Source organism: Rhipicephalus sanguineus, chromosome 2 (assembly GCF_013339695.2).
Source record: "Rhipicephalus sanguineus isolate Rsan-2018 chromosome 2, BIME_Rsan_1.4, whole genome shotgun sequence".
Lineage (NCBI taxonomy): Eukaryota > Metazoa > Arthropoda > Arachnida > Ixodida > Ixodidae > Rhipicephalus > Rhipicephalus sanguineus.
In genome coordinates this window covers 94,996,418-95,022,330 of record NC_051177.1, presented here as the reverse complement: position 1 = coordinate 95,022,330, position 25,913 = coordinate 94,996,418, and the positions used below count along the sequence as shown (strand labels likewise).

The window sequence follows — 25,913 nt, the reverse complement described above, 5'->3', positions numbered from 1 at the left end:
ACCAGTATGCAAAATTACTGGTAATGTGTACTTAAATTGTACTAGTACTATCATATTGCTCCTGGTATTGTAAAGTTGGCCATTTGTGATAATACACTGCCATCATGCCGAATTTGCTTTTTATGCTTACATATGAACGAAGCATTTTATATGTATACACTTTTCCGTAAGTTTGTACATATTATATTTATTATGTACGATGTTTGAATTTTCTTACTTGCAACCAGTGTTTTACACCTGTGACGTCGGGCTGACTCTTGGCTACGACTTGTGTATTTATGTCCATATTTTGCAATAAATCAGCGATATCTGTTTTGCTGTCACAAACGACAATGGTTTGGTTTGCATCTTCTACGACTGCAATAACAAAGAGCCTGCCACACACTTCAAGTAACATTTATTTAACCAGAAGCAGGTGACATGCAGCACAACAGAGCAGGCAGCAAAGTGCCATCAAGCTTATAGTACAGAAATGCCTCCCTCAAGAGGGTTATCACAACTTATGCCAACAAAACGCCTCACATTTTTGGGTAATGCAACCGCACTTTGTCACGCGCTACAGAACAAATTTACAATTGTGAACATTCTTCTTTCACATAACTGGTAGCGTGACTTTTAAAGTTTCTGCAGAGGGGTGAAAACGGCAGTTTGGAACTCGAAAAAACCGCAATAATCGTTCAGCATCAAATTTCTTCCAACTACCACTGGAACTAGATAGACCTGCCTGTGGAAGTGAACAATATCTTTGACATGCAGGTTAAATTCTCACTTCATCAAAAGTTCAAGCTGACCAAAAAAAGAAATGTGTATGCAACAACCTCCTTCAGCAGCACAATTTACAGCAGTGAACAAAAATAAGCCGCATCTAGGAAAATATACGTATTAAGCACAGCCTTGTTCCAGTTTGTAAACGATTTGCAAAATAGGTTCCACAACGTTCTGCTCACTACAATGAACACATTGAGGCTATGGATACCAAGAGCTAATTTAAGGACTTATGGACAGTATATCAAGAGATTCTTTTGAGTGCGCTGTAAGGAAGCAGTTGGCAGTACACATTATGCGCTGGTTTGGTGTGTCCACTAAAATCCTTTAAATTACCACATTTACTCGCCTTTATCCCCAGCAGGTAGCGTTACAGTTATCACTATGCTACATCGGCAACATGCCAGAGGCTACAGGTGCTCTGCTACGCTATGCTCACGTGCAAGTGATTATACACTAACAACGGTAGACATGGCTTCACATATACTGCTAAATACCACAATGACCATTTGTCATGGCAGCCAGCCAAGTTCAATTGTAGTTCACTAAACAGCTGCGCATAGCACAATCTCATTCTAACAGAGATAAAAACATCCACACACAACTCGGACCACTTTACCAAATATTAAAGAGCATTCCACCCCTTACCCCAGTATGTGTGGGAGCTGCATTCTTGAGTAATTACTTTTGGTTACATTTGCTACGTGGCATGGTGTCCTATGCGACTTTTTTACTGGATCGACCAGAAATCAGTCTGCCAGCTTGGCCAATAAACATTAAGTGAAAGCAATATTCTGCCATAAATTATCAATGAAAAGTTATGACCCAAGTACAGCCACCGAACTTCCAAAAATAAAATTTAAAAAAAAGTGCGAGAATCGTTGAGAACATCATAATCTTGATATATTAAATGTAATATGCCAGCTGCCCAATCACAAGTACGAGTGAACACTGAGTAAGTATACTCACTGATGTACTGAATAACATGTCTCTAGAATATTAGCGTTGTATAACAATTAAATAAAAGCAATCCCGAGAGGACCAGATGAAGCCGATTGTATGGAAAACAAGAACACATTCTCCGATCTTCCACGATGACATTCACACATCAAAGACAGACATGACGACTACCACTTCTAAACAATACAAAAATCTCTAGAGCACTCGATATTCACGAGCAGAGCTGTTGTCTAGCTATTACAAAGCGGGACGTGGATATCCAATACTTCAGGGCACCCTAGCTGTGGTGAGGTTGAACTTCTTCATCTGAGAATATTCGCAGTAATCGTGCGTACTCTGACAAAACGATATCAGCAAGTTCAATTTTCAATTTACTTTGGTGAACTTGGTATTTATTACATTCTCGTTTAGTTATGCCCAAGTATACTTACACCTGAATACAAATAAGTTTTACGTGGCATGTTGTATACGTACAAGTTTTACACAGTAGCTGTTTGAGAAAATGCCATCTCAGAAGTCAAGGCTGTCCAGAAGCTTAAAAATGCAGTGAACACATGAACACGCGAGCCAGGTTTCAATGATAAAGTGGCTTACAAAACAAGTGCAGGAACCTAAGGACAAGCAAAACAGAATAGTGTTGTCGTAGATGGAAGCAATGGCAGGGAACAACCTTTAAAATGCAACATGACAAACTACAAAAGAAAGGTTAGCACAGTAACACAGGGAAAAAAAAAGATTAAAAGGACATCATTGACTAGCAGCGTAACTCAGAATGGGTTTACAGAAATCACTGGAAAGAAGAGAAAAAAAGTTTGCCTTTTGAAGAAGCTTCTGTACTGCTGGTTCTTGCCTGACTTGAACGAGTACACAGAAGAAATAAAGCTCCAAAGATGTTTTCGTTTTGGCTAAATCACAGGTATGGACATCATTCTTGCTGACTGAATGTTCCAAATACATGCTCATGCCATCCACGTTCCGTTACTCGATACCTTTATTTGCACTTGATAGAGACCCTCTGTCCCAGTCAAACAAAAATTCCATTATGTTCCTCAGTGTAGACATGTGGAATTAACATGATTAAAACGGCGCTCGCCTCTCAAGGTGTCCATCTGGCACCAGTATTCCTGCGTAAACTAATCACTCGTTTACAGCCATTTACTGGACTATACAGTCACTTTGCAACTCTACTAAGCTAACACAGCAACAGTCTAGAAGTTTAGAACAATGGAACGGAAAGTTGAGCTAGCTGGCAGCTATTCATCATGAAAGCAGGTAAAGCATGCAAAGAAGGACTTGGAAGAGAAGCGGACAACACGAACTGAATTTGTGTTGTCTGGTTCACTTCTCTGTCCGTGTCTGCATTTCTTTCATGACGAGTGTACGAGTCTCAGTTACACCACTGTGGCCTTTCACAAACTATGATGTTACAACAGTTTTATCTATTTGCAGACAAATGCAACAGTCTAGATATAGGAGACAGAAAATGTTCCTATAGACATTGCATGCAAGAGCAAAGGTAGCAAACCGAGGCAGATTTGCATGTAATGCAGTAGTAGCTACATTTTGGGATATAAAAACAAAGTCGTTGCTTGCAAACTTACAGGCAGACATAACAGAAGATCACAAGTTCTGTGGATATACTTGCAACAAGCGTCTGGTTTCAAGTTTCTGATAAACTAGAGCACAGATGCTTCAGTAAACTGGTTTCGCAATTAATGTGGAAAATCCATGCTCACACAGGTCAACAGTGATTTGACAAAGAGGCACAACCGAGCCAGATTCCGAATACCCAGTGTCGGCTGCCTTTGACTTCATTTGCATTATCTTGTGTGACGACAGCTGTTGGCAAATTTCACAGTAAGTGAGAAGGTGCTCACGGCTGCATGAACTGCCCTAGAGTGACAGAAATTACTCCAGCAGTCGTGCTTGTTAGCACCTTATTTGCATAACAATACTGTATGGCAGAGTTCTTTCTTGATGTAGGCAGGTTTCTATTGTTGATCACATCAAGTTCTTTGTAAAGTTCACTTCCTGAGGCCATTTTCAGGCTGTTGGTATTAGAGATATGAGAGTTAGTAAAATGGTAATGCTATGCATATTCGGGAATTCACAAGTCAATTTCGGTGTGGCCTTGAGCACTCATGTAAATCATAACTGTTGCAGAAAAGTAAGCAGTGTTATTACAAAAGTCACTACTTTAATTTGACATTAAAAAACAGTCTTGTAATCAATGTTGATTGCTGGTTCTTTACTTTCTACCCTCAATGTTTTCACCAAATGTTTCTGCATGATAAAAAAGATTCTCATATAAATTTCGAAATTTGCCTTAAATTGAATAGAAAAAATTTTTACTTTTGAATAGACAATAATTCTAGCAATATTCAAGGAAGCCATATCGCTACTATTTCGGTTTGTTTTCACCAGGCTATCCACTTCCACACTAGAATTCATCTGGTGAACCTGACAAGCAGATTATGATAAAAGTCATAGTAACCTTACGCACATCAGCTAAAGAGTATTCTGAAAAGGCCAGCTAAAGATTTCGCAGTAATGCCAAACGGCAGCCTTACGTGAATTGCCACATCTCATTGGAGAAAACAAAACCAGTAGTTCTCTGAACGGTGTAAAACCTTCCACAATGTACTATGTCAATTTACCTACCATAGCAAACCATTGTTCTCATTACACTGCAAGGTTCTCTCCCCAGAGTCGAGATGTTACTTGTCAAGCACAGGTGACCACTCAACAAGCTGTGGGGAGGTAACCAAACGCAAATACATCCCTTCACAACACACTAAAATTACCCTTCTTTTGCAACCCAATACCAAAATGTAAACGCTCTAGAATTTTCTAAACACAAAGACGTTTATGGCGAGTGAAGAAACAAACATGTGGCGCAAAAAGGCAAATCTGCCAAATGAAAACAGCGCACGCCTGCAACGACTGAACAATGACCAGTGGTTCTTGCTGCTGTAATGACAAAGGGCTATGGGGCGACAGTGTGTCATACTTCAATAAGGTTCACCCATGAACATGAAGGAAGAGCAACAAACTGTCAGCTGCTTAGGCTGCACAATGGCAAAGACACTGAGGCGTGAGGGTACTTATGGTTTACTACAGGGTTCTCCCTTATTTCTAGCACAAACACCAAACAACGCATGTCGGTTTTCTGGTGTTATGTAGGAAATTCGGGCACAGTATCACTCGAAGGTAGGCGACGAACAACACACACGCTATCAGCACAATGAGAGAAATGCAAACTCAGGACTCGCATGGGCCACAGGCACCCGAGTACCAGAGTAATCACAGTAATCTCAGGAGCATAACATTTATAATCACAATGCGCAATTCTGCTACTAGTGATTAAACTCCGTGCATCCATTGATTGGCTTTAAACAGCAAATGGTGTCCCGACTCACAAACACGGCTGGCTCCGTTCGTATTCATACCGTGTTGATATGAAGTGTGAAACAATGCATCAGAAACACCATTCTTCATTAGCAGGGGGAACATAGAATCAATTGAACGTAACACCCGTGGCACACATGAACATGAATCTTCAAGCTCCATTGAGATAATGCGCCATCACTACCAAAACAGCTAGCAGGTTTCTACTATACTCAGCGACAACTTTTCTTGACAGCACTGTAGAAGCTACAGAACCGAAAAGCATGCCTGCTACCGCACAAAAGTATAGTACTTAAGTTTACTGATAATTTTCTCATTTGCCTTGCTGAAGTAAAGACTGCTTTATTTATTATGAGACTCAAACAGTTGTGGGAAGACATAGGTAAGATACAGTTATTGTTCACTTTGCAAGGATGCCTTCCTTTGCTTTACATTTCTTAGACAGCGGCACCTTTTCAGCACAGCCATTTTCCAAAGTAAACATGGCAACCATGATGTAACGGATCAGTGCGGCCGCAAACGTGCTGTTTACTTCTCTAAGAAAAATATACTCGTAATATGACACGAAAATGTACACAGAACAATTGAAATGTTTCTCCCATTCATATTTTTCGTGTATATAATTTTGTAAACGTGTTAACGACGTGAGCGAGCAAAACCGAAATAAGCCGCAAGCTGCCGCACTGCTTGCGGAGCAACATGAATGTGGGAAAGCCCCGCCTCCGTAACCTTTGCTCCACTGTCAAGATAAGTTGTCGCTGAGTATAGTTCGAACATTCTCAGGAAGCGCATGTCAGAAGGCAGCGTTAAGGGCCCCTAAATCACCCAGAGGTCGAAATTTACTTGTGGTGTTGCAGTTGTGCATGAGTCTACAATGAACACAGGGCCGCGAAAATTTTTCGATATAGCGATGTCGTAATAGCTGCAATAGCGAAGTTACATAATAGCTGTAATAGCGCAGTTACACGCATTTGATGACCGAAATGCGACCCTCGCTCGTTTTTCTCTTTCCTCGCTACATTCCGTTCGTTTGCTCATCTCTCCTCCTGGCTGAGTGTTCCTCCTCACCATGAGAGGAGGAAGACCAGGGAGCGTGCCTTCATGCGAACAGACAAACGGGTTCGTTCTGCTGCTAACATGACCAGGTTCTCCTGGTGATGTCACGCCCAATGCAGGGGATGCCGAAAGGCCCCGAGAGGAGTGCGGGATTGTTTTTTTTCTGCCATGCTTGGCAGGGTTGATCGTGACAGCACTCTGAACTCAATGCGCGCGTTTACTTGAAATATTAAAAAAAATGTCAGAGGTGGTTTAGGGGCCCTTTAAGGATCGCTCTGAACCAATCAAGAGCCGTGTGCAATCTCAGAACTACCACATTAAGGCGTTGTCCTTCTACTGAGAATTCATGGCCAATACATTCCACTTTTGTTTCAATGTGGCAATGTCTGCTGCGTTCATGGCAGACTTTTATTCAAGGTGAAACAGTAAGCTCTAGTCTGGCCACATTCACTGGCACTAGTAGACAGATGTTTGTGATCCTGAGGCGGGAGGGATGCGGGCAGTTTGGAGAATCACTCGGGTCACTGCAATATCCCGATTGCGCCTGCGTTAACATTTCTCCGGGTGCTGAGAAAACATGCCTAGCGTCTGTTCAACACGGTCCACAAGGGATGGAGGACGGGAGCCACAAGGGTACGCGGGTCGGCGTGCGGTGCTACCGGCGCCGCTCGCCCTTCTGAGTGCGTTTGCGCTCTTTGTCCTTGCGCTCCTGTGCCTGCTGCTTCTGTTTCTCGCGGTTGAGCTTGTCCTGCGCTTTCTTGCGCTCATGCTCCTGCTTGCTATGCTCTCGCTTCTCTTTCTCGGCCTGGGCGACATTCTCGGCGTTTGTGTTCCTCGCAAGCACTACTGGCAATGTTGCAAGCAAGTCAAGGAACATGTCTACAAGGCTGGTTGTTTGTCATTATAAAAGTAAATCCAGATCAGCATGAAACAAACTCGAGGCACAAACAGGGAACAAGCAAAGTGCATTAGCACATCTGCTCTTAGGGCCTTCAGTTTTTATGAGCATCCTACAGTTTGTTTCATGCATAGCAAGCAAAAGTGCAGAAGCGAGGGCAACCTTTGGCACTGTTTGCACCTGCGACCAAAGAACAGTGGATGCTACATGACAGCAGGAAATTCGATGTGCCACATATGGTTCTAGGATGACTTCACAGATTACAGGCCCAAGACGAACCCTAACTTTGCAAGCCAAGAAAGGATACATTTTGGAACGTAATGTTCCTTGTGGGCTACTCCAGAGGCAGCAGGAGGGGCCACCGATTCCGTAGATGACTTTGTTACCACCTCCCTGCATAAATTGTGGTGGGCTATTAAAAGTGCGAACCATGTAAACAATTTCATCTACCCAAAGACAAAAACAATACGGTTCACCTTGTCTATGTAGTCCTGCATGAAATGTGTTAAAACTTGGCCGTAGAGCCAGAGTTTGCACTAGATTTGTTACATATCAACAAGCTCAATGCATGGCACTAAACCCGAATCAAACCGCATAAACCACTTCATGGCTGAAATTAAAAGCAACAAAATGGTAGTTTAGCACGAGCTTGAAAGATGATACAACTCACTGACTACACCACATCTTACGTATGAAACATCGCCTATGTAGGAGGAAGGAAGGAAGGAACAAGCGGGAAGACAGGGAGGTTAGCCAGTTCTTAGACCAGCTGGCTACCCTGTGCTGGGGGAAGGGGTAAGGGGGATAAAATATGATAGAGGAGAGATGTTACAAAAATGAGAGAGCAAGAAAAGGAAAAAGAGAGAAAAAAAAAGGGAAAGGAGAATACGACACTGTTTAGAGTCTGTCTCTAAGACCAGTTGTCCGCAAGAAACGCGCCATCAGGACGTCGGCGGGACCGGGGCTAAACCATATTCCGACCTGGAAGGTCCTAAAGATGAAGGTACTCTACAAGAATACAACAGCTCGTCTCTATATGGGAGCGCGTCATATCCACTACATCGCCTATGTAAAATCATACAGAAGCAATCGCACGAGCATAAGCACAAAACGTTTACTCTTCACAGGTAAGCGTAAGCGCAAGACTATAAATCTGTCACAGTCAATTTCGACAACGTGAAAAGCCGTACCACGTTAGTGCGGTGGAACGAACGACAAGCATCCACACAAGCGCACCAACTTACTCTTCTCCATCCGAAACTTCGCCGTACTGCGCAAGAATGGCCTGTCGTAACTTCTGTTCCTCCGCGGATAGATTCTTTTCGGCGACAACAGACTTGGCCTGTTCCTCCATGAGACTCACTAGCTTCGCTTCGACGTTGTATTTACCTGGGGATCAGGAAAAAAGCAAAGCGAGCCGTCAAGTCCGTTAACATCCGGGCCACAGCCGTCGCGCGAACGCACACATTCAATACAACATGCGCTTCGCACGCTGCCGGCAAGCGCACATGTTTCTCTCAAACCTTGTTCATCATTCACCCGAACGTCTCCCTCGGCTGGCCGCTCGTTATATTCGGACCACTTGTTAAATATCTCGTCTTTCACGTCGCACAGCGCATCCTCCTGTTGACAGAGAAACAAGATCAGCTCGCGTAAATCGGAGAACTATCAATAAATGCGAGCTGGCGCAATGCAACATGCGATTTCTCCTACGCAAACTTCTGTGAGGATGCCTTGGAGCGCCTCCGACTTCTCATCCTCCGTCTCGTTGCCTTCGAGTATGCCTGTGATGTAGCTCCCAAAAACGTCCGGATCGATGTTTAGGGCTCGCAACTTGTCGGCCAGCCAGAGTTCAAAATCACTGTGTACAGCCGCCATTCTGACCGCGGAGCCCAACGCCTTCGCTTGAGCGGGCGGCCGTCTGCTACACTGGCTGCGTCTCCCTCATACTATCCACATCAAGACATGACATCATATGGAAGCGCATTCTTTCTTTTTTTTTTTCTGTCTCTGGCTTGCGCTTTTAATAAAGCTACAGATGATTGCTACTTTAAGTGGTACCTTCGTTGAATTGTTCCAACTAGATTCGACACGCTGTACTTTTTCCTTTCATGGTTTGATAGTTTTTTTTTACTATGTAGTGGCGGAGAAAGACAGCTCCAAAATAGTTTCGGTTTCGGTTTCTCGCCAACGCAATGCGACAGCGACAGCTCCACAGCGTAACTTATTTTTTAGCGCTTAAAAGTTCATGCTTGACACTACAACCGTATAAGAGCTCCACAATTTATTGAATATAGTGCCTGCAATTCCGAATTAGTTTCGTGCTTATTTATTATTCTTGACAAAACCTATGATGCAATTTCCTTCGCGACACGGTAAGCACAGTCACATCGTTTAAAATCTAAATAACCCGAAAATATAAACATAAGTAAACGAGTGATCTCTGAAGTAAAAGGCAGGCTGTTTCGACTCGAATTTTCTCGATGTCGGTGCAACACAAGACATATGTGCTCGTGAATATCCAAAATTTCTGAGGGTTCCCTAGCTGATAATAGTTTCTGTCGTCGCATGATTCTTCAAGCGTGTACTGTTTTATGTTCATTGTGTATGATCTAGCACGACGGTACCCGCTTCATCCCACAATGTTAGCGTACAAAACACATATTTCGGACACTATTCGTTCACATTCACCGCTGCTCTCATACCTCCCTCTATGTGTGCGACATTTTATTTTGCCATATTTACACGCACGTTCCTCGGCGATTGGCCAATCGCACCATATTGTGCTAATTAATCTTACGCTCCATGTTTCGAAGCTGCTCCATCAGAATAACGTTTATAAGTTTTAGCGAGAAAACAGTTCACATGTCCTGTTTAGCTATCTTGCAAACGCCGGAAGCTTGAGATAAAATTAAACACACAGAATGTTAGTGCGGATGATACTAAAATCCGTTATTTTGTAAATCAAAGTACCAGGTATTTTACAATTTACAATATCGAACATATGACTTGGACAAATTCACTGCCTATCTATGAACAACTTATGCTTGAAAGTTCGATTAAATTACTTTTCCTTTTTTTCAGTTCTTCTGATGTCATATTTGTTTACTGCACGTCGTGTTAAACTTACTAGCATTATGCATACATATATGCATAGTTCTTGTTTTTTTTTTTTTCAAACTTATTTTGATTTCTGCATGTCATGCAGAATGAGCGTAATGTACAGGAATTGTATTTCGTACTGTGCGGCTGGCGCTGAAATCTGAGTTCACAATGGGTTATACGACTGCAGGACGGGCCTTCTATTTGAACAATGGCTTCATCATCCTTCTGCCCTTCGAGTCCTCCTCCCCCTTTTTAGTAAGCGCGGCTGAGCACAGCAACTCGCCTACAAGACCGAACGACTAGACGATATTCCAACATGTTACTCTGACGAACACCGCTAGCGAAAGCCCCGAATTAATGTAGAGCGGTCATTTGCCTGCTAATGCATTATGTGTCCTTTCCCCCGATGTCCAGAAAACTGCAGCTTTATTGCTCGCAAATTTTACTATGGCGAGGGCGGTTCAAAGAAACCTAGGGCCATTTTCTAGTGCTTCATGACACCACGCGCACGAAGCATGATGTTCGTGTTTCATATGAGTGCACGTACAATATACATGCGACACCCCAATAAAAGGCAGACACATACATCTTGAACACGCATTGTTTAATTTCAGCCAGATGCAAGACTATTTCAAAGTCTGCAGTCGTCGCCTGCAATCAATAAAGTTTTTTCAATCGATGACGATGATCATGCTGTGGCCGTAACCTTTGCGAGGGTCTGGTGTCACTTGACTCCGGGCCAAAGATAGCAGGGGGAAAAAAAAGGAACCGAGAAAAAGAAAAGTTGAATAGATCGATGTACGCACAACCCATATATGATATATGATAAGTAACCAAGCAATTATGATGTCAAGCCGTCGTAGAACATTATGTGAAAGTGCTTCTATTTTTCGTTATCTGCAGGACAGCGCGGCACTCGCCAAATATTCAAAACTTGGGTTCATTATGCGGCATCTGTTTTCGTTTCGTGAAGCCGTGCTGTTGTACGAGTTTTCCCATTTAAACGATGAAATTATAGTGAACTAGAACATATATATTGGAAACAGGCACGAGACTTTCTCGAGCCACGTTCCAAGCAGCTGCATCTAGCACTGTAGCGATAAACTGCATGCGACTGCCACGTGACTGCGACACACTCGAATGTCACACGCTCATTTCTTGACGCGGGTGCATGGCGATCCTACCACTGCATGCATTTTAAGAAAGAAAAACTTTCGTATCGCATGTCGGCATCATGAAGCTCTGTAACGCCTTCTTTCGGACAGCGTTGCTGATTGCTTCCGGTAAGTAACAACCTTCTGGTCCGTTCTCCAGCATGAGGAATACGCATTCAGTGATTAAACCCTTCTTTTCCTTCGAGTAATACGGCACTGCGTTTACACTAGTGCCATCAGCATGATCAAGCTGTGTTTTGCACTTGCCTATTCGTCAGCAATTCAGGCCTTGTGGCAGGGGCGCAGGCAGACATTTTTTTCCGGGGGAGGGGGGAGGGCACCTTCTTCATCTGGAAATGGGGGCCGTGCAGGCAGATGTGGTCGAGTGTCATTTTGTGCTGTGTATGCTGTGGCAAAACAAAAATATAGGAGGGGGAGGGGTGTCACGGGCCCGGTGTGCCCCCCCCCCCTGGCTACGCCACTGTTCTATAAACGTTGGCCTTGTGCACATAATCAGAACATAATAATTGTTGGGGTTTTACGTCCCAAAACTATATGAGGGACGTCGTAGTGGAGGGCTCCGGAAGTTCGACCACCTGGAGTTCTTTAACGTGCACCTATATAAATATCTATATGCTTATCACCGTGGATCAGATAATTGTGTGCTGTGTACTGTTCAACCTTTTTTTTTTTTTCGTGCTTCTTTCTTTCTTTCTTTCTTTCTTTCTTTCTTTCTTTCTTTCTTTCACAATGACGGAACTTGTATGGACGCCGGAAGTGCGTTGTTTCCAACCACCGCGTCTCGATAGACGCTTGAGAAATCTCAGAACCACATCTTATCCCGTCTTCATCACCATTGCTGGAACACTCGCGCTATCTCCTTTTTTATCATGCAGGGGCGAAACTTGTCGTGGCCAGCAGCTGCGAGAAGCGCCTAGTCCCACCTTCCACCATGCTGCTTGAACCCGAGGTGCACGTCAGGAGCGTCGACAAGGGCAGTCGTGCCGAAATGGCCTGCCGCTTCTGGTCCGTACAACTATAATTTTAATTGTTGGCGTTTTACGTCCCAGAACCATGATATAATTATGAAGGACGCCGTAGTGAACGGCTCTGGAAATTTCGACCGCCTGGGGCTCTTTAACGTACGTGCACCTAAACGTACGTGTACCTAAACGTACGTACACGGGCCTCAAGCATTTTCGCCTCCATCAAAAATGCAGCTGCCGCGACCTTCGGGTCAGCAGTCGAGCGCCATAGCCGCTAGACAACCGTGGCGGGTGGTCCGTTCATCTATACTGTTCCATCTTCCATCTCGACATTGTAAAACTTTATATTAGCAGACGAAAGCGACTTGCGTACGTGCAAGAGCTTTAACTATATATTCTTGCTGGGCCCAAGTGAATTCGATAGATAGATAGATAGATAGATAGATAGATAGATAGATAGATAGATAGATAGATAGATAGATAGATAGATAGATAGATAGATAGATAGATAGATAGATAGATAGATAGATAGATAGATAGATAGATAGATAGATAGATAGATAGATAGATAGATAGATAGATAGATAGATAGATAGATAGATAGATAGATAGATAGATAGATAGATCAGTGAGAGGGAGCTCAACAGTGCGTAAAATAGATTGCAGGCGTAGACGATAGATACGTACGTCACATAAACCTGCACAGATACACTAACACACATGCGTGCGCACGACGGGGGCGGGGGGCGAGGTGCCTAGTCTGCCCCATACCTTCACTCAGTCGGACCTGTCCCGTCATTGTTTAAAGTGCAAGGTTGTGGCCATGCAGGTTTTTGACGATAATGGCGGCCACAGAACACTGATGATGCATTCCAAGAGCTGTTCCCATTTTCACCCCCGGAAAGAGCCGGGGACGAAAGGCAGGCCGTTGTGGAAAGCACGTCGTCGCTTCATTTTCAGTTTTGCATCCACTGCGAAGCTTGGGAGCTCGTATTTTTTTCTTTCGGTAGTGGGGGGGGGGGGGGGTCCGCTGCGGTGAGACTTCGCCCCCTTCCTCCCCTAATGGGAAATCCTGCGCACGCCTATGTACTTACATGCTACTCTGCAGGAATGATACGAGGGAAGAAAAAAGAATGAGTAGGGCAGCAGGAAAGGTGAAATTTTTTTTTATTTTCATTTTGCTTAATTTCAGTCATCAGCGACAGCCTATCGCGAACCTAAACGTACTGGTATTTTATTTTGCACAAACGCATATGAATAGCGTAGAGGATGCTGCTGTGTTAGGGTGCCTCCACATTTTTGGGCGGCTGAACGCGTCAGTGTTCCGAAAGCAGTTTTACCAGCGGCGGTTAGACTACGATCGCTCCAAATTGATAATACGTAGTACACGTACGCACGCACGCTCGCATGCATGCATTTGTAACGCCAGCTGCCATTCAAGTTCGGCCAAGCATTCCCATGAACGTTCTTCAGGGAGAGCGCGCACCACATTCACACACAACACACGAACGCTAACGCACGCGTGCACGCGCGGGGAGACACGAGCAACGCAATGCAACTGTGCACGCAAACCCGTACGTACCTTGCAAGCATGCGCACACGTCTGCGCGCTCATGCATGCTTGCAACCATGCGTGCGTGAGTTTCTCACAGACACATGCACGCATACATACATATACACGCGTACGCACACAAGCACAGTTCCATACACGCTCCTGATGGCAGGAGCTGTAGAAAATGTGTACGTTGTCGCAGCGCAGACGCTCTCACACGCGCGCTCATGCACGCAGTCATGCGCACAGTCATGCGCACGTCTGCGCTTACATAAATCACACGCACGCTCAAGTTTACAGTCACGCACATCACGGTTTCGCATGACGCATGCACACGTGCGCCTCTCATTATTACGCACACGTTCTCACACGCGTATCCACACTCACAAGCGCGGCATGAACGTATGTGCGACTCTGCAAATACGATCCAGCAGCACGGGAAGGTGCAAGGCGAAATCCGGCAACACCACTGTGCGCGGCTGTTCCCCCACTGTCGATTCCGCCCGGCTGCGCTTCGTTATCGCTGTCTTGGCTCAGCAGCCGTCCGAGATGGAGGTGCCCATTGTTGCTCCCGCCAGAGTGCGAGACTCGTTCCGTAATTCGCTTTTTGTACGCCAAAGGGACTTCACTCGTGGATATTCATCGTCAGTTGACATAGGTGCATGGCGACAAGTGCATGTCCGTTCAACACGTCCAAAAGTGGTGCAGGGAGCTTAGTGCCGGTCGGAAGGACGTCCACGGTGAAGAACGGAGTGGAATTGACCGTCCGTTTCGGAGGCAATTGTCGGGTTTGCGGCGGAGGTCTGCGACATTGGAATACTGAAATTTGAGCACCGCCTACAAAAATGCGTAGAAAAAGATAGTGATTATGTCGGAAAATAGAGCGAAGTGTCTTCTTTCCAACGATGTACATTGCTATGAGAATAAACAGTGTTATCTATCTGTAACATTGATGGGAACCTTATTGCTGGATCAGTAACCCTCGTGAAACAAAAGGGAATTCTGGACCTCCGTCGCACAACTAATACTCGATCGCGCGTGGTACGTTACACGGTGCTGCCTCTACAAACTCTGTAACAGAAATAACTGTTGGTATTTTACGTCCCAAAACCACCATACGATTAGGAAAGACGCCGTATAGTGGAGGGCTCCGGAAATTTCGACCAAGCATTTTGCGTCCCTCGAAATGCGGCCGCCGCGGCCGGGATTCGATCCCGAGACCTTCGAGAGAGCAGCCAAGCACCGTGACCATTAGACCAGCGCGGCGGTAAATATTTGTTCTGAATCAGTTTTCTTTATGGGTTATATATATATATATATATATATATATATATATATTCTCGAAACCCAGTAATGCCGGAACGCGGTTCGACAGGAAAGAAAAACCAGGACAGTCTTGGTTGAAAAGGTGCTCAAACAACAAGGACAAACGAAAGGAAGGGCTACACTGGCGCCGTTCATTCCTTTCCTTCAGCTGCGTTGCTTGGGCGTCTTTCCCACAACGATGAATACGTACCAAGTAGCCCAAATGACCGTTTTGTGTGTGTGTGTGTGTGTGTGTGTGTGTGTGTGTGTGTGTGTGTGTGTGTGTGTGTGTGTGTGTGTGTGTGTGTGTGTGTGTGTGTGTGTGTGTGTGTGTGTGTGTGTGTGTGTGTGTGTGTGTGTGTGTGTGTGTGTGTGTGTGTGTGTGTGTGTGTGTGTGTGTGTGTGTGTGTGTTCATCTTATTTTTATTTGTATGAAACGACAGAACGCCATTTTTATGTTACCTATTTATCACGATACGGTTTTCAGTTACGTAGTATAATTCGTTTGCTGATCTAGCCACACCTGAAACACGTATACCTGCAGCTCTCGATATGCGAAGAATACTTTAATGCCATTAGCATTGTTTGGATATTTAGGCAGTTTTCCATTTTCCGGTGCTTTATCCGAGTGACAATTGTTACTCGGGTAATTTAAAACGACGTTGCTCAAATACATTGCGATGAGTATATTGTGATGGAAGTGGAAACTGAGGCCGCACGGACACAGCCAACGTATAGGCGCGGGTTTGAGAGCGACGAGGTGCATCAGTCGCCATTCGGGTACTGCAAGATGATGTTGTTGAAGACAATTCAGCTCAAGGCGGCTAAAAGCAACGAAACATTAATTTCAATTTGGCGCAAAGAAAGTGCGACTGTAATGCGTAAAAGTGACAAGATTTATTTCTCTCGTTCGTTCTTGCACGTACGTTGGTGGTCGGACTTTCAGCGACGATACGAAGGGCAAGGCGATGTGAAGGGCAGGGGCGTAGCCAGAAATTTTTTTCGGGGGGGGTTCAACCATACTTTATGTATGTTCGTGCGTGCGTTTGTATGTGTGCGTGCCTATATACGCAAGCAAAACTGAAAAATTTCGGGGGGGGGGGTTTGAAACCCCCCAACCCCCCCCCCCTTGGCTACGCCCCTGGTGAAGGGCATGTGCTGAACGCCATTACAAGTCTTTTATGAGCAAGTCCTGCTGCTCGAGGACTGTGGGTGAGAGAGAGAGAGGGACAGGGATAGAAATAGAGTAGTTTGAGATTACTAAAGACGCTTACTTCCTCAAGTCATTAGGGTTAAGAGAAATTGTAAATGTGGTTATCGAGTAGATCGCAGTCCAACAAGTGAGACATCCACAACACTCGCTTGTCACCAAAGGAGCGGAGAAATTCGCCATCTGTGGAACTTCCGCGCGGGCTCAAGCGACGACCGACACGTTTTCTGCCCGGAGCAATATGGCGGTCGTCGGCTTCAGCGGCGGCTCGCCGCCTCCACTCCAGAAGTTTTTTTTTCAACCTCCTTGGAGTTTCGTAAGGGCATGCCCTCCACTTTTCAAGCCACTCTCTCCCGTTGCGCGAGGAGAGGAGGCTGACAGCGATGGCGTGCGTCGGAGCTCTCGGCGCCTGTGAAAACAGCACATATATAATGAATCGGCCTATGTACATTGCCACCTCATCATCAGCCTGACTACGCCCACTGCAGGTCAAAGGCCTCTCTCATGTTTCGCCAATCAACCCGGCCCTGCGCTTGCTGCTGCCACGTTATCCTACCTACCTTTCTGCCTGCCCCTCGCGCGCTTGCCTTCTCTTGGAATGCAGTCACCTATTTATTCATTGGTATTTATATGTACATACTGCAGCCCCGTAAGAGGGCTATTGGAGGAGCAGGGTTATAAGATCTTAACGAAACGAAATAAAAAAAAGGAACCACAGCAAAAGTCTTTAAAACATTAGCGACATTAAAGTTTAGCTATACTGGTTTTGAACAAGAGCACTGACAAAATCATTCAACGGGAGCGAACGAATGTAGCCAGGTATGGAATTCCATAGGAATCCCATAGTTCCCCATAGAAATCCATTCTACAGCTCAAGAGATGCGCTGGTTAAAGGCTCTGTTTCTTTACCGAATTACGCGATCAGAAAGCAAAAAACCACTAAAATAATCTGCAGTGCGACAAATGTGCGACTTCAAGTGAATCGTCCCTTTTGTTCGGAGCTTACAGATTTCTTGAAGCGTTCGTCTATTCTCTTACATTGACGACCAATGTCTATGGTTTGACTTTACTGAGTCAACACTAGGAGCGGCGAAGCGGAGACAAAATTGTACGAGATTGTGTGAAGCCAACCGATAATTTATGGCCGCTTTAGCGCAATACCAGCATGTTTGCTAACGCTAACCAATATGCTAGCTAGTGGTGGTTAATATTGGCTTACCTGGAGGCTTACGAAGAGGGTTCAACTTAAATTGAGGAAAATGATAGGTGTAACATTGAGGGACAAGAAGAGAGCAGAGTGGACCAGGGGACAAACGTGTGTGTTAAGGGCATCTTAGTGGAACTCAAGAAGAAAAAATGGACATATGGGTAGGGCCTGTAGCGCGTAGGCAAGATAACCGCTGGTCATTAAGAGTAACAGACTGGATTCCAAGAGAAGGCGAACGCGCGAGGTGGGGACAGAAAGTTAGGTGGGCAGATTAGATTAAGAAGTTTGGGGGTATAAGGTGGGAGCAGCAATCACAGGACCGGGTTGATTGGCAGAATATGGGAGAGGCCTTTGCCATGCAGTGAGCGTATAGTCGGGCTGATGATGATAGTGATTAATATCGGTTTGTGCTGGTTAATGTGGGTGGTCAATGTAACTGAAAGTAGGTTAAGGTACAATTAACGGTAATTCTAACATTTCTCTCACACATATGTCGCTCAATCGCAACTCAATCTTTAAATAAATAAAATTTGTCAAACCGCGCGATGCATGACGATCCAATGGCGGACGTTCTGGACTGTAATTTAAATACAATGGTTTACACCGTGGCGAGCAGCGACGAAGGTGCCTCGCTGACGAGTCGCCAGTGGTTCCGACGCTCAATGGAGGGCGACTTCGAGCGACTCAAGCCCGACGCGCACGACGACCCGGCGCTGGACCGAGTGGCGGTGGCCGCCGACCACACGCTCACGTTGGCCAACGTGAGCGAGGTCGACGTCGGCTTCTACGTGTGCCACGACAACGAGGAACCACCCACGCGTTACAGGATGGAGTACCTGCTCGACGGTGCGGCTCCCTCTCACCTTTTAGCCATTGATTTTTATAAAGCACAGTGAAGCTCGTTATAACGAACTGTGACATAGTGAATTATCGGTTATAGCGAACTAAATACGAGTTTTGTTTGGCCGCGATTCATTTCAGTGACTATTATTTCAAGATGAAACCGAAAACGCGAGCGATGCCGCGATATTGGCTATAACGAAGAAATATTTGGTTTGGGCGAGGGTCAAAACTCAAAAAGTAGCATAGAAAGCAATATAATTATTGACTGACAATTCACAACCCCGTTTTTCAAATTTTGGATGTTACATTAAAAATTTGGTTAAAAATGTGGTCACATCCTTCTTCAAACAAATGTGAACGCAGGCCTGGTCATAGAGGAGGCGCTGGCCTGTTTTAATTGTCAAACGAACTTTGTTCTATTGCAATTTCACCTTCTCATGTTTCGGTCTGTTTAGTTTGAAATGCCACAAGGATATGGGTAAGTATTACCTCGTTTATAGTGGGTTTGAAGCCTAGAATAATTCGTTCTTGTATCTACAATTCTAGTGCGACCCAAATTGCTGGTCTGTTAGCGCCGATTTCTAACTCTACTGTTACAACGGATGCCGGATATAACGAACTAATTTATGGTCGCCATGCTACTTTGTTATAACTCTGTTTGGCTGTACATTCGAAGAAAAAAAGGTGTCCTTTGACTCTTCTTTGTAACACATGTGACTCTCCCATGTATAACCCTCTTTAGAGAATCACGTTGACTCTCTTTAGGAGAGTCGTGGGACGCACGACTCTCCAAAAGAGAGTTAGCGTGCCTTTTTAAAGAGAGTCGTACATTCCACGACTCTCCTAAAGAGAGTCAACGTGACTCTCTAAAGATAATTATACATGCGAGAGTCACATATGTGCAGCAAAGAAGAGTCAAAACGACACTTCTTGTTTTCTTATAGAGTGTATACATAGGTATTTATAAACACGCGATATCTGTTTGGGGTGACAGGATATGGTTATTTACCTTTGTTCGAGAAGGAAGTCGTAGACTATACCGCTTGGGAAGCAAGTAGTGAAGCAGGAAGAACGAACAGAGAAAGGTCGCAGCTGGGACTGTAGTCTCTGTGTGACCGTCTCCGCAGCAGTGCATCATAATGTTTGACCGTCAAGGAGCCTTTAGCTCGAAAAAGCGCAAGGGCATTTTAGGACGAAAGTATTGCTCCGAATGACGGTCTGTATAGTATTTCGATTATCAGAGGCATCGCCAGAATTTTTTTACAGGGAGAGGGGTTAGTGAGTAGCTAAGTATCTCTTAGCTACTCCCTAATTCTTGATGAACGCCAGTGGCCTATACAGAATGAACTTTTCAATGCGGTGCAGCAGTGGCACCTGCATGCGAGAAATGATACAAATGCGGATCACTCCGTCCGTGTCCATTGCATGTGCACTTGTTCTTCCTTCTGTTCTTTCTTTTCTTTTTTTTTTCGCTCTGCACTTTCATGCACTGTTGTGCTTTGTGCAGCGAGATGGATGGCAGAGACAGTAAGAGAAGGTATGAGAGAAAAAATTGAGCGACAGAGGAAGTAGCTTCACCAGCTTCCCAGATCGCTCTGTGCCATATGAGTGCAGGCACACAAATCTTTCATTGCGAATAAAAAGAAATTTCAAGTTTAAATGTCACACGTCCTATTATGCATTTAGCTAAGACTACTGGAAGGCGAAAACCATCTTCATTTTCTCAGCCGACTTTATTGATCCTCCCCCCCCCAAAAAAAAAAAAATAAAGAAAGCTTTCCGCACAACGTGGTTTTTCAGTGCCTCCGTGATCGGCCAACAAAGCGACGATGACGTTATCATGTGATATCACGTTATGTGACGTAATAGTGACTTCGTGATGATGTCATGATGACGCCACAAATTGCGGCGATCTGTGACGTAATGATGGCGTGATAGGGTGACGTAATCCCATGATGATGACTTCTTGAATCACTCGTGTTGACGCCGATAATACCGACGGTCAATTTTTTTTTCGTTTGATTTGAGGCATCAAAGGCTTTCGCCTTAATATATATTATTCGGCGCTTAACCTGTTTTCTACATGTTCTTCAAAAGTCGCCTTTTTGCCGCAGTGGCCGTGCCAAGACAGGCAGAGCCACACACTGGTGAGTAGTCCAGTTGCAGCCGAGGGACTATAGGTGAAGACACGAACAAGGATGGTGTCCTATGATGGCAAGGATGGTGTCCTAAGATTGGTCGGAGCTACACAAGATACCGCGCTAAAATGCTGGGGTCGAATTCACAAGCCTTCTCTTATCGTAATTCCGTTTTCCCACGTTTTCCCATTAGTCAGCCAGCTTCGCTAATGGTATGCCCCGCATTGTGATTGGCTGAAATTTCATCTTACGAAAATTTTTAGCTGTTTTTGTGAATACGGGCCCAGTATCGCTAGGGGCTCCGCGGTGCCGTACGCTTGTAGCGACGCACATGGCAAGAGTTGCAAGCGAGTATGACATCACATCGTTTTGGCCGTGAGCAATAGTCTTGGGAGCTGCAACTTCAACTGGAGAGGCATCCGCACGCATTCTGGGGACGAATCGTGACAGCGCTTAGTGAACGTCGCTGTTATGCTGACGCCATCAACTTGCGTAAGTGCGAGACTTCATGTACATTTCACGTGTGTAACTGCGGTGAATAACACTCTTCGGAATTCATGCGGCTAAGTAATCGGTGACAGATGTCATTGTAAAGTGACGCTCCTCACATCACTTCGCTTTTACAGCGAAAGCTGTTATGAGATCATTTCACCGGCCGTTTTTGGCGCCGTAGTTGTCCGCCGCCGCCGCCGCCGCCGCCGGTGTCCGTAACCAGTATCGCTCGAAATAAGAAAAAAAACGAAATAAGAAAAAAACTCCAGGATGGAACGAGGTTCGAACCTGGGCCCTCTGCGTGGGAGCCCGGTATTCAACCTCTGAGCCATTCCGGTGCTTGGAACTGCTATGCAAAAAGGTCCTATACAGACTTCATGTCGGGAAGGAACCACCTTAGCATATGCAATATAGCGTGGTAGAGAGTAAAATAAGCACCAAGCGTCGCGCAACGCGTCGCACAACGCGAATTCTGTAACCAGGCGTCACACAATGCTAATTGCGCAATGAGTAGGTGTTGAATGCTTCCAACCCATTACAAAGGACTCTGCCATAATTCTTCATCGTCGTCAGGCACAGCATCAACAAAGTGCGCATAATGCCTTACATGCGTTTAGCAGGTACCACGGCTCTTCGTAGAATGACGAAAAATGGTCCAGTGCCAGCTGCCCTACTTCTCAAACATTACAATGATTTATAGCGTAGTGGGTTTCTCGCAAGTGCACTTGTAGTGGTTGCCAAGGAAGCACATAAGCGCATGATCCATTTCCTCGGGTCTCAGATAAATTACAGTGATTTAGAGCGTAGTGGGTTTCTCGCAAGTGCACTTGTATTGGTTGCCAAGGAAGCCCATAAGCGGATGTTCCATTTCCTCGGGGTCTCAGTAAAATTACAATGATTTAGAGCGTAGTGGGTTCCTCGCAAGTGCACTTGTATCGGTTGCCAATGAAGCCCATCAGGGCATGATCCATTTCCTCGGGGTCTCAGTAAAATTACAATGATTTAGAGCGTAGTGGGTTCCTCGCAAGTGCATTTGTATTGGTTGCCAAAGAATCTCATAAGCGCATGACCCATTTACTTGGGGTCTCAGTAAAGTTCTTCACCCCACCCTGTCTCTCTCCCACGGCAACGTATGTGATACAGCATGACGGGAGAGGGAAATAGCAACCGGGCGTCACACACTGCAAATTACATAACTGCTGGGCCGTTTAACGATTCCAACCCATTACAAAGGGATGAGCCATAATCCTTCATCGTCATCAGTCGCCGCGTCAACAAAGTGCACATAATGCATTCCAGACGTGCGGCTGGTGCCTCGCTTCTCCGCAGAATGACGAATAATGGCTTAGTAGGTGCTTCGCAACTTCACAAAAATTGTGATTTATTGCGTAGTGGGTACCTTTCTAGTGTACTTGTATTGTAGCCCCAAGTGAGCTAGCTTACAACGGGCTCTAGAAACGCCGCTCTTCCAGCTTTCGCTGTGACTGTGCTGCGGTTTCAGCGCAGGCCTGGCGTTTTTTTTTTTTTTTTTTGCGCTTTAAAATATCCTTTATGGAGTTTACACTACTTCACCGCCCTACTCGGCTTTCATACAGAGAAGCCAGCTTTCGGTAAATTGCCGAACGCTTACGTTTGTCGTAATCAGTAGGAGAGTAAAACACCACATTATTTGTGATATGCAACGCTTCAGATCAAATTAACGATGGAGAAGAGAGGGATACAAATTTTAATGATATGCTGGAGATGCCAGCCTAGTTTGTCGCCTAGACTGCTACTACAGGTAACGGGCGGCAACCATACGGTATATGCATGCAGTGATCACACAGACACACACACATACAAGAAAGACTTATTAACACAATTCTGTTGACTATAGAAACCCCAGCAGCGACTTCCCTGCGCGTATCGCGTAAGTGGTGATTTTCCACGGGCCGAGAATTTGCAGCGACTCCAAGCTTGAGCGGCGTCGCAAGTGTAGTAGCACCTTCAGAAACGTCGATTCGGCTGCCTGATGAACCTCATTCCGGTCCTATATAATGCTTATCTTTCACACAAGGCACGCGGTGAAGGCAATACTTGTAAACAATCGGGTGGGATCGGTTCGTTGACGTGGTCGTGAGCACATTGACTTAAAATTACTTGCTTTGTCCGTTTTCAGGTGACGAGCAGCAACACAAGAAGTACCTGGAAGAGTTGCAAGAAGCCTACGGTATGGCAGTTCATGTTTCTCCGATAGCTTCTTACTGCGCATCTTGATGAGGGAAAGTAGCGAGCGATAGCGCGCGCGCGCGCGCGCGCGCGCGCGCACGCACGCACGCACGCACGCCGCACACACACACACACACACACAACCACACACACACACACACACACACACACACACACACACACACACACACACACACACACACACACACACACACACACACCCACACACACACACACACACACACACCACACACACACACACACCACACACACACACACACACACACACACACACACACACACCCACACACACCACACCACACCACGCACGCGCACGCACGCACACACACACCCACACACACACACACACACACACACACACACACCACACACCACCAACACACACACACACACACACACACACACACACACACACACACCACACACACACACACACACACCCACACACACACACACACACCACACACACACACCCACACACACACACACACACACGCACGCACGCACGCACACACACACACACACACACACACACACACACACACACACACCACACACACAAACACACAACGCACGCACGCACGCACGCACGCGCGCGCGGTCATACGATGTGTGGCTGCTGTTTTCCGCGCGTCTAACGACGTCCTTTTGCACGGACCACATTTTCTTGCTATAAGTGCGAACAGCATCCAATCTACTTTTTTTTTCATATTTAGTATCGTTGGCTTATACGTGTCTGGGAGGCTACACGTGGCCGGATGAAAGCTGACTGGCGCAGCGTTCGTTGACATTGTCGCTGCTTGTGCACCAGCAAACCTGGACCTCGAGGGCCCTTTGCAGCGGTACAACGTCACCACGAGCTGGGATGACTGGGAGCCTTGCGACCGATGCGGCGAAGTGGGACTGCGCAAGCGCTACGGCCGTTGTCAGTTGCGCACCAGCATCGACGCTCTTTTCGTGCCTCCGGGCGCCCAGGCGAGTCGGAAGAGAGAAAAGCACGGCATCATCAGCGTCGTTATATACTTTAGGGCCACGGTATTGTTAAATGCGTAAGCACTGCTACGCCGAATTAGCGAGTAGACTGCCCGTCCCTCAATCGGTTTGTCTGACCGTCTCTCACGTAAGACGATTATCGTCACAAAGATTTAATGAAAACTCACAGGATCCATTATGGATTCACCTAAGACGACTAGAAGGCGAAAGCAATCTTTTTCTTCTCAGTCGATGTACGGGAAAAAAAGGTAGCATATACAGTAACTCTAGATGTACTGATCCTGCCCCGCCATCATCCTAAAGCTTTCTGCACCTAACGTGGTTTTGCACTGCCTCCGGGATCGGAGGCACCTCACCTGGTCTTGCACTGCCTCCGTGACGATCTTTTGAATCACTCACCCCAGACGCCGCGGGACGCCGACGCCGATGGTAAATTTTCGCGTTTGATGAGGCATCTAAGGGTTTCGTCTTAGAAAGGTCTTACTAGCGCCTGTATAACTCAAGAAAGGCTGTACAGAAGTAAAAAATATTCATTTTTTTCCTTTAATGACACGTGGATGGAACAGACTGGATCCTAGTGTAACAACAAGCGCGACGTTATCTTCCTTTTTAACATTGCTGAAAATCAGCTACAGGCTGCCCAGTTATGAGCCACCTGTATCGCCATTTCTGTATAATTTTTTTTTACATCAGTGATTTTTTACTCCAGCTTTTAAAGTTTAACTTTAGCAAAGTGGCTGGAGACTATTATTTTTCGTATGAAGTTTTCCCTTTGTATGCCTCTTTGATCACTTTTCTTTACTGATATACTGTACCCATAATTCTGTTTATCCTACACACTTTGTTTCGTTTATTTTCACCATTTTTACATCAGTGTGTTTTTTACTCCAGTTTTCCCTTTTGTATGCCTCTTTGATCACCTTTTATTTTTCCGTATTAGGATGTCCTATTATTATGATGTACTATTACGTTTTCTCGTCTGCCTTTATTAACTGCCAATATTTTCTTTATGTGTAACTGAATGTTTGCTATTTGTATTGTTATATTGTAACAGTTTCAATATGCCCTTCCTGTAAGGATCCCTGGTGGGATCGACCGTATAAATAAATAAAACCTTCAGTTCAAGGTCTCGATCGACGTTGGCGGTGTACTCCAGCGCGGCGCTGACTAAACCCGTCAATACTGTCGTAGACAGGCTGCTCGTGTCACCCACTCGGCGGTGGGGAACGGGGCAAGTTTAGTGAGAGATGAGAGGTGATTTTCTACGAAGAATAAGGTGCACGCATGTAGGATGTCGAAGAGGGCAGTGTTAACAACAAAAATACCGGTAACTTACTCAGCGGATTTTAATGGATGATAGGATATTCACCCAGAAAGCCTATAGCAGAATACGACTAAGGTTATCTGACTATAAATGAGTGCGACCCTACATTGCGCGCTAGCTACTTGGATTCCTTAATGTGGGCCCGCATGAACCCCATCTCTCTGTGGTATAGGTAACAGAGAGTGGCAATACGCTTGCGGGTTTTGTGCCAGGATCGTGAAGTCGGGGCAGGGTCCCGTCACGACTTAAACACGTATCAACGAGACATCATCGCGCGAGAGCTGAAAT

At 45.5% G+C, this 25,913-nt stretch overlaps 2 protein-coding genes across 3 annotated transcripts; one reads left to right on the top strand and one right to left on the bottom strand.

Annotated features, from left to right (window-relative positions):
- Window positions 1-380: 380 nt before the first annotated feature.
- Window positions 381-9,046, bottom strand: LOC119383423 (coiled-coil domain-containing protein 43). 2 transcript variants are annotated; one of them, XM_037651542.1, is made up of 5 exons: window positions 8,801-9,046; window positions 8,611-8,710; window positions 8,332-8,476; window positions 7,395-7,480; window positions 381-7,035 (listed from the first exon to the last, which is right to left on the bottom strand). In XM_037651542.1, the coding sequence occupies exons 1-5, from the start codon at window positions 8,963-8,965 to the stop codon at window positions 6,845-6,847; spliced, it is 687 nt and encodes a 228-aa protein (XP_037507470.1). In that variant the 5' UTR covers window positions 8,966-9,046; the 3' UTR covers window positions 381-6,844. The 2 variants fall into 2 exon arrangements, with proteins under 2 accessions (XP_037507470.1, XP_037507471.1); XM_037651543.1 differs by having other exon boundaries at window positions 381-7,032.
- Window positions 9,047-11,375: 2,329 nt separating this feature from the next.
- LOC119381754 (uncharacterized) lies at window positions 11,376-18,502 on the top strand. Its single transcript, XM_037649519.2, has 3 exons — window positions 11,376-11,475; window positions 12,243-12,372; window positions 18,223-18,502. Exons 1-3 carry the CDS (start codon window positions 11,427-11,429, stop codon window positions 18,500-18,502), a joined length of 459 nt encoding a protein of 152 aa, XP_037505447.1. The 5' UTR covers window positions 11,376-11,426.
- The last annotated feature ends 7,411 nt before the right edge of the window (window positions 18,503-25,913 follow it).

What these genes read in the sequence shown, in the direction of transcription:
- LOC119383423 (XM_037651542.1), bottom strand. Translation starts at nt 8,965, where the DNA reads ATGGCGGCTGTACACAGTGATTTTGAACTCTGGCTGGCCGACAAGTTG. An exon ending in GCATCCTCACAGAAGTTTGC is followed by an intron (nt 8,711 to 8,800) that starts GTAGGAGAAATC and finishes CTCTGTCAACAG; the next exon opens with GAGGATGCGCTGTGCGACGT. An exon ending in TCGGGTGAATGATGAACAAG is followed by an intron (nt 8,477 to 8,610) that starts GTTTGAGAGAAA and finishes CCTGATCCCCAG; the next exon opens with GTAAATACAACGTCGAAGCG.
- LOC119381754 (XM_037649519.2), top strand. Translation starts at nt 11,427, where the DNA reads ATGAAGCTCTGTAACGCCTTCTTTCGGACAGCGTTGCTGATTGCTTCC. An exon ending in AGCGTTGCTGATTGCTTCCG is followed by an intron (nt 11,476 to 12,242) that starts GTAAGTAACAAC and finishes TTTATCATGCAG; the next exon opens with GGGCGAAACTTGTCGTGGCC. An exon ending in GAAATGGCCTGCCGCTTCTG is followed by an intron (nt 12,373 to 18,222) that starts GTCCGTACAACT and finishes CGTGGCGAGCAG; the next exon opens with CGACGAAGGTGCCTCGCTGA.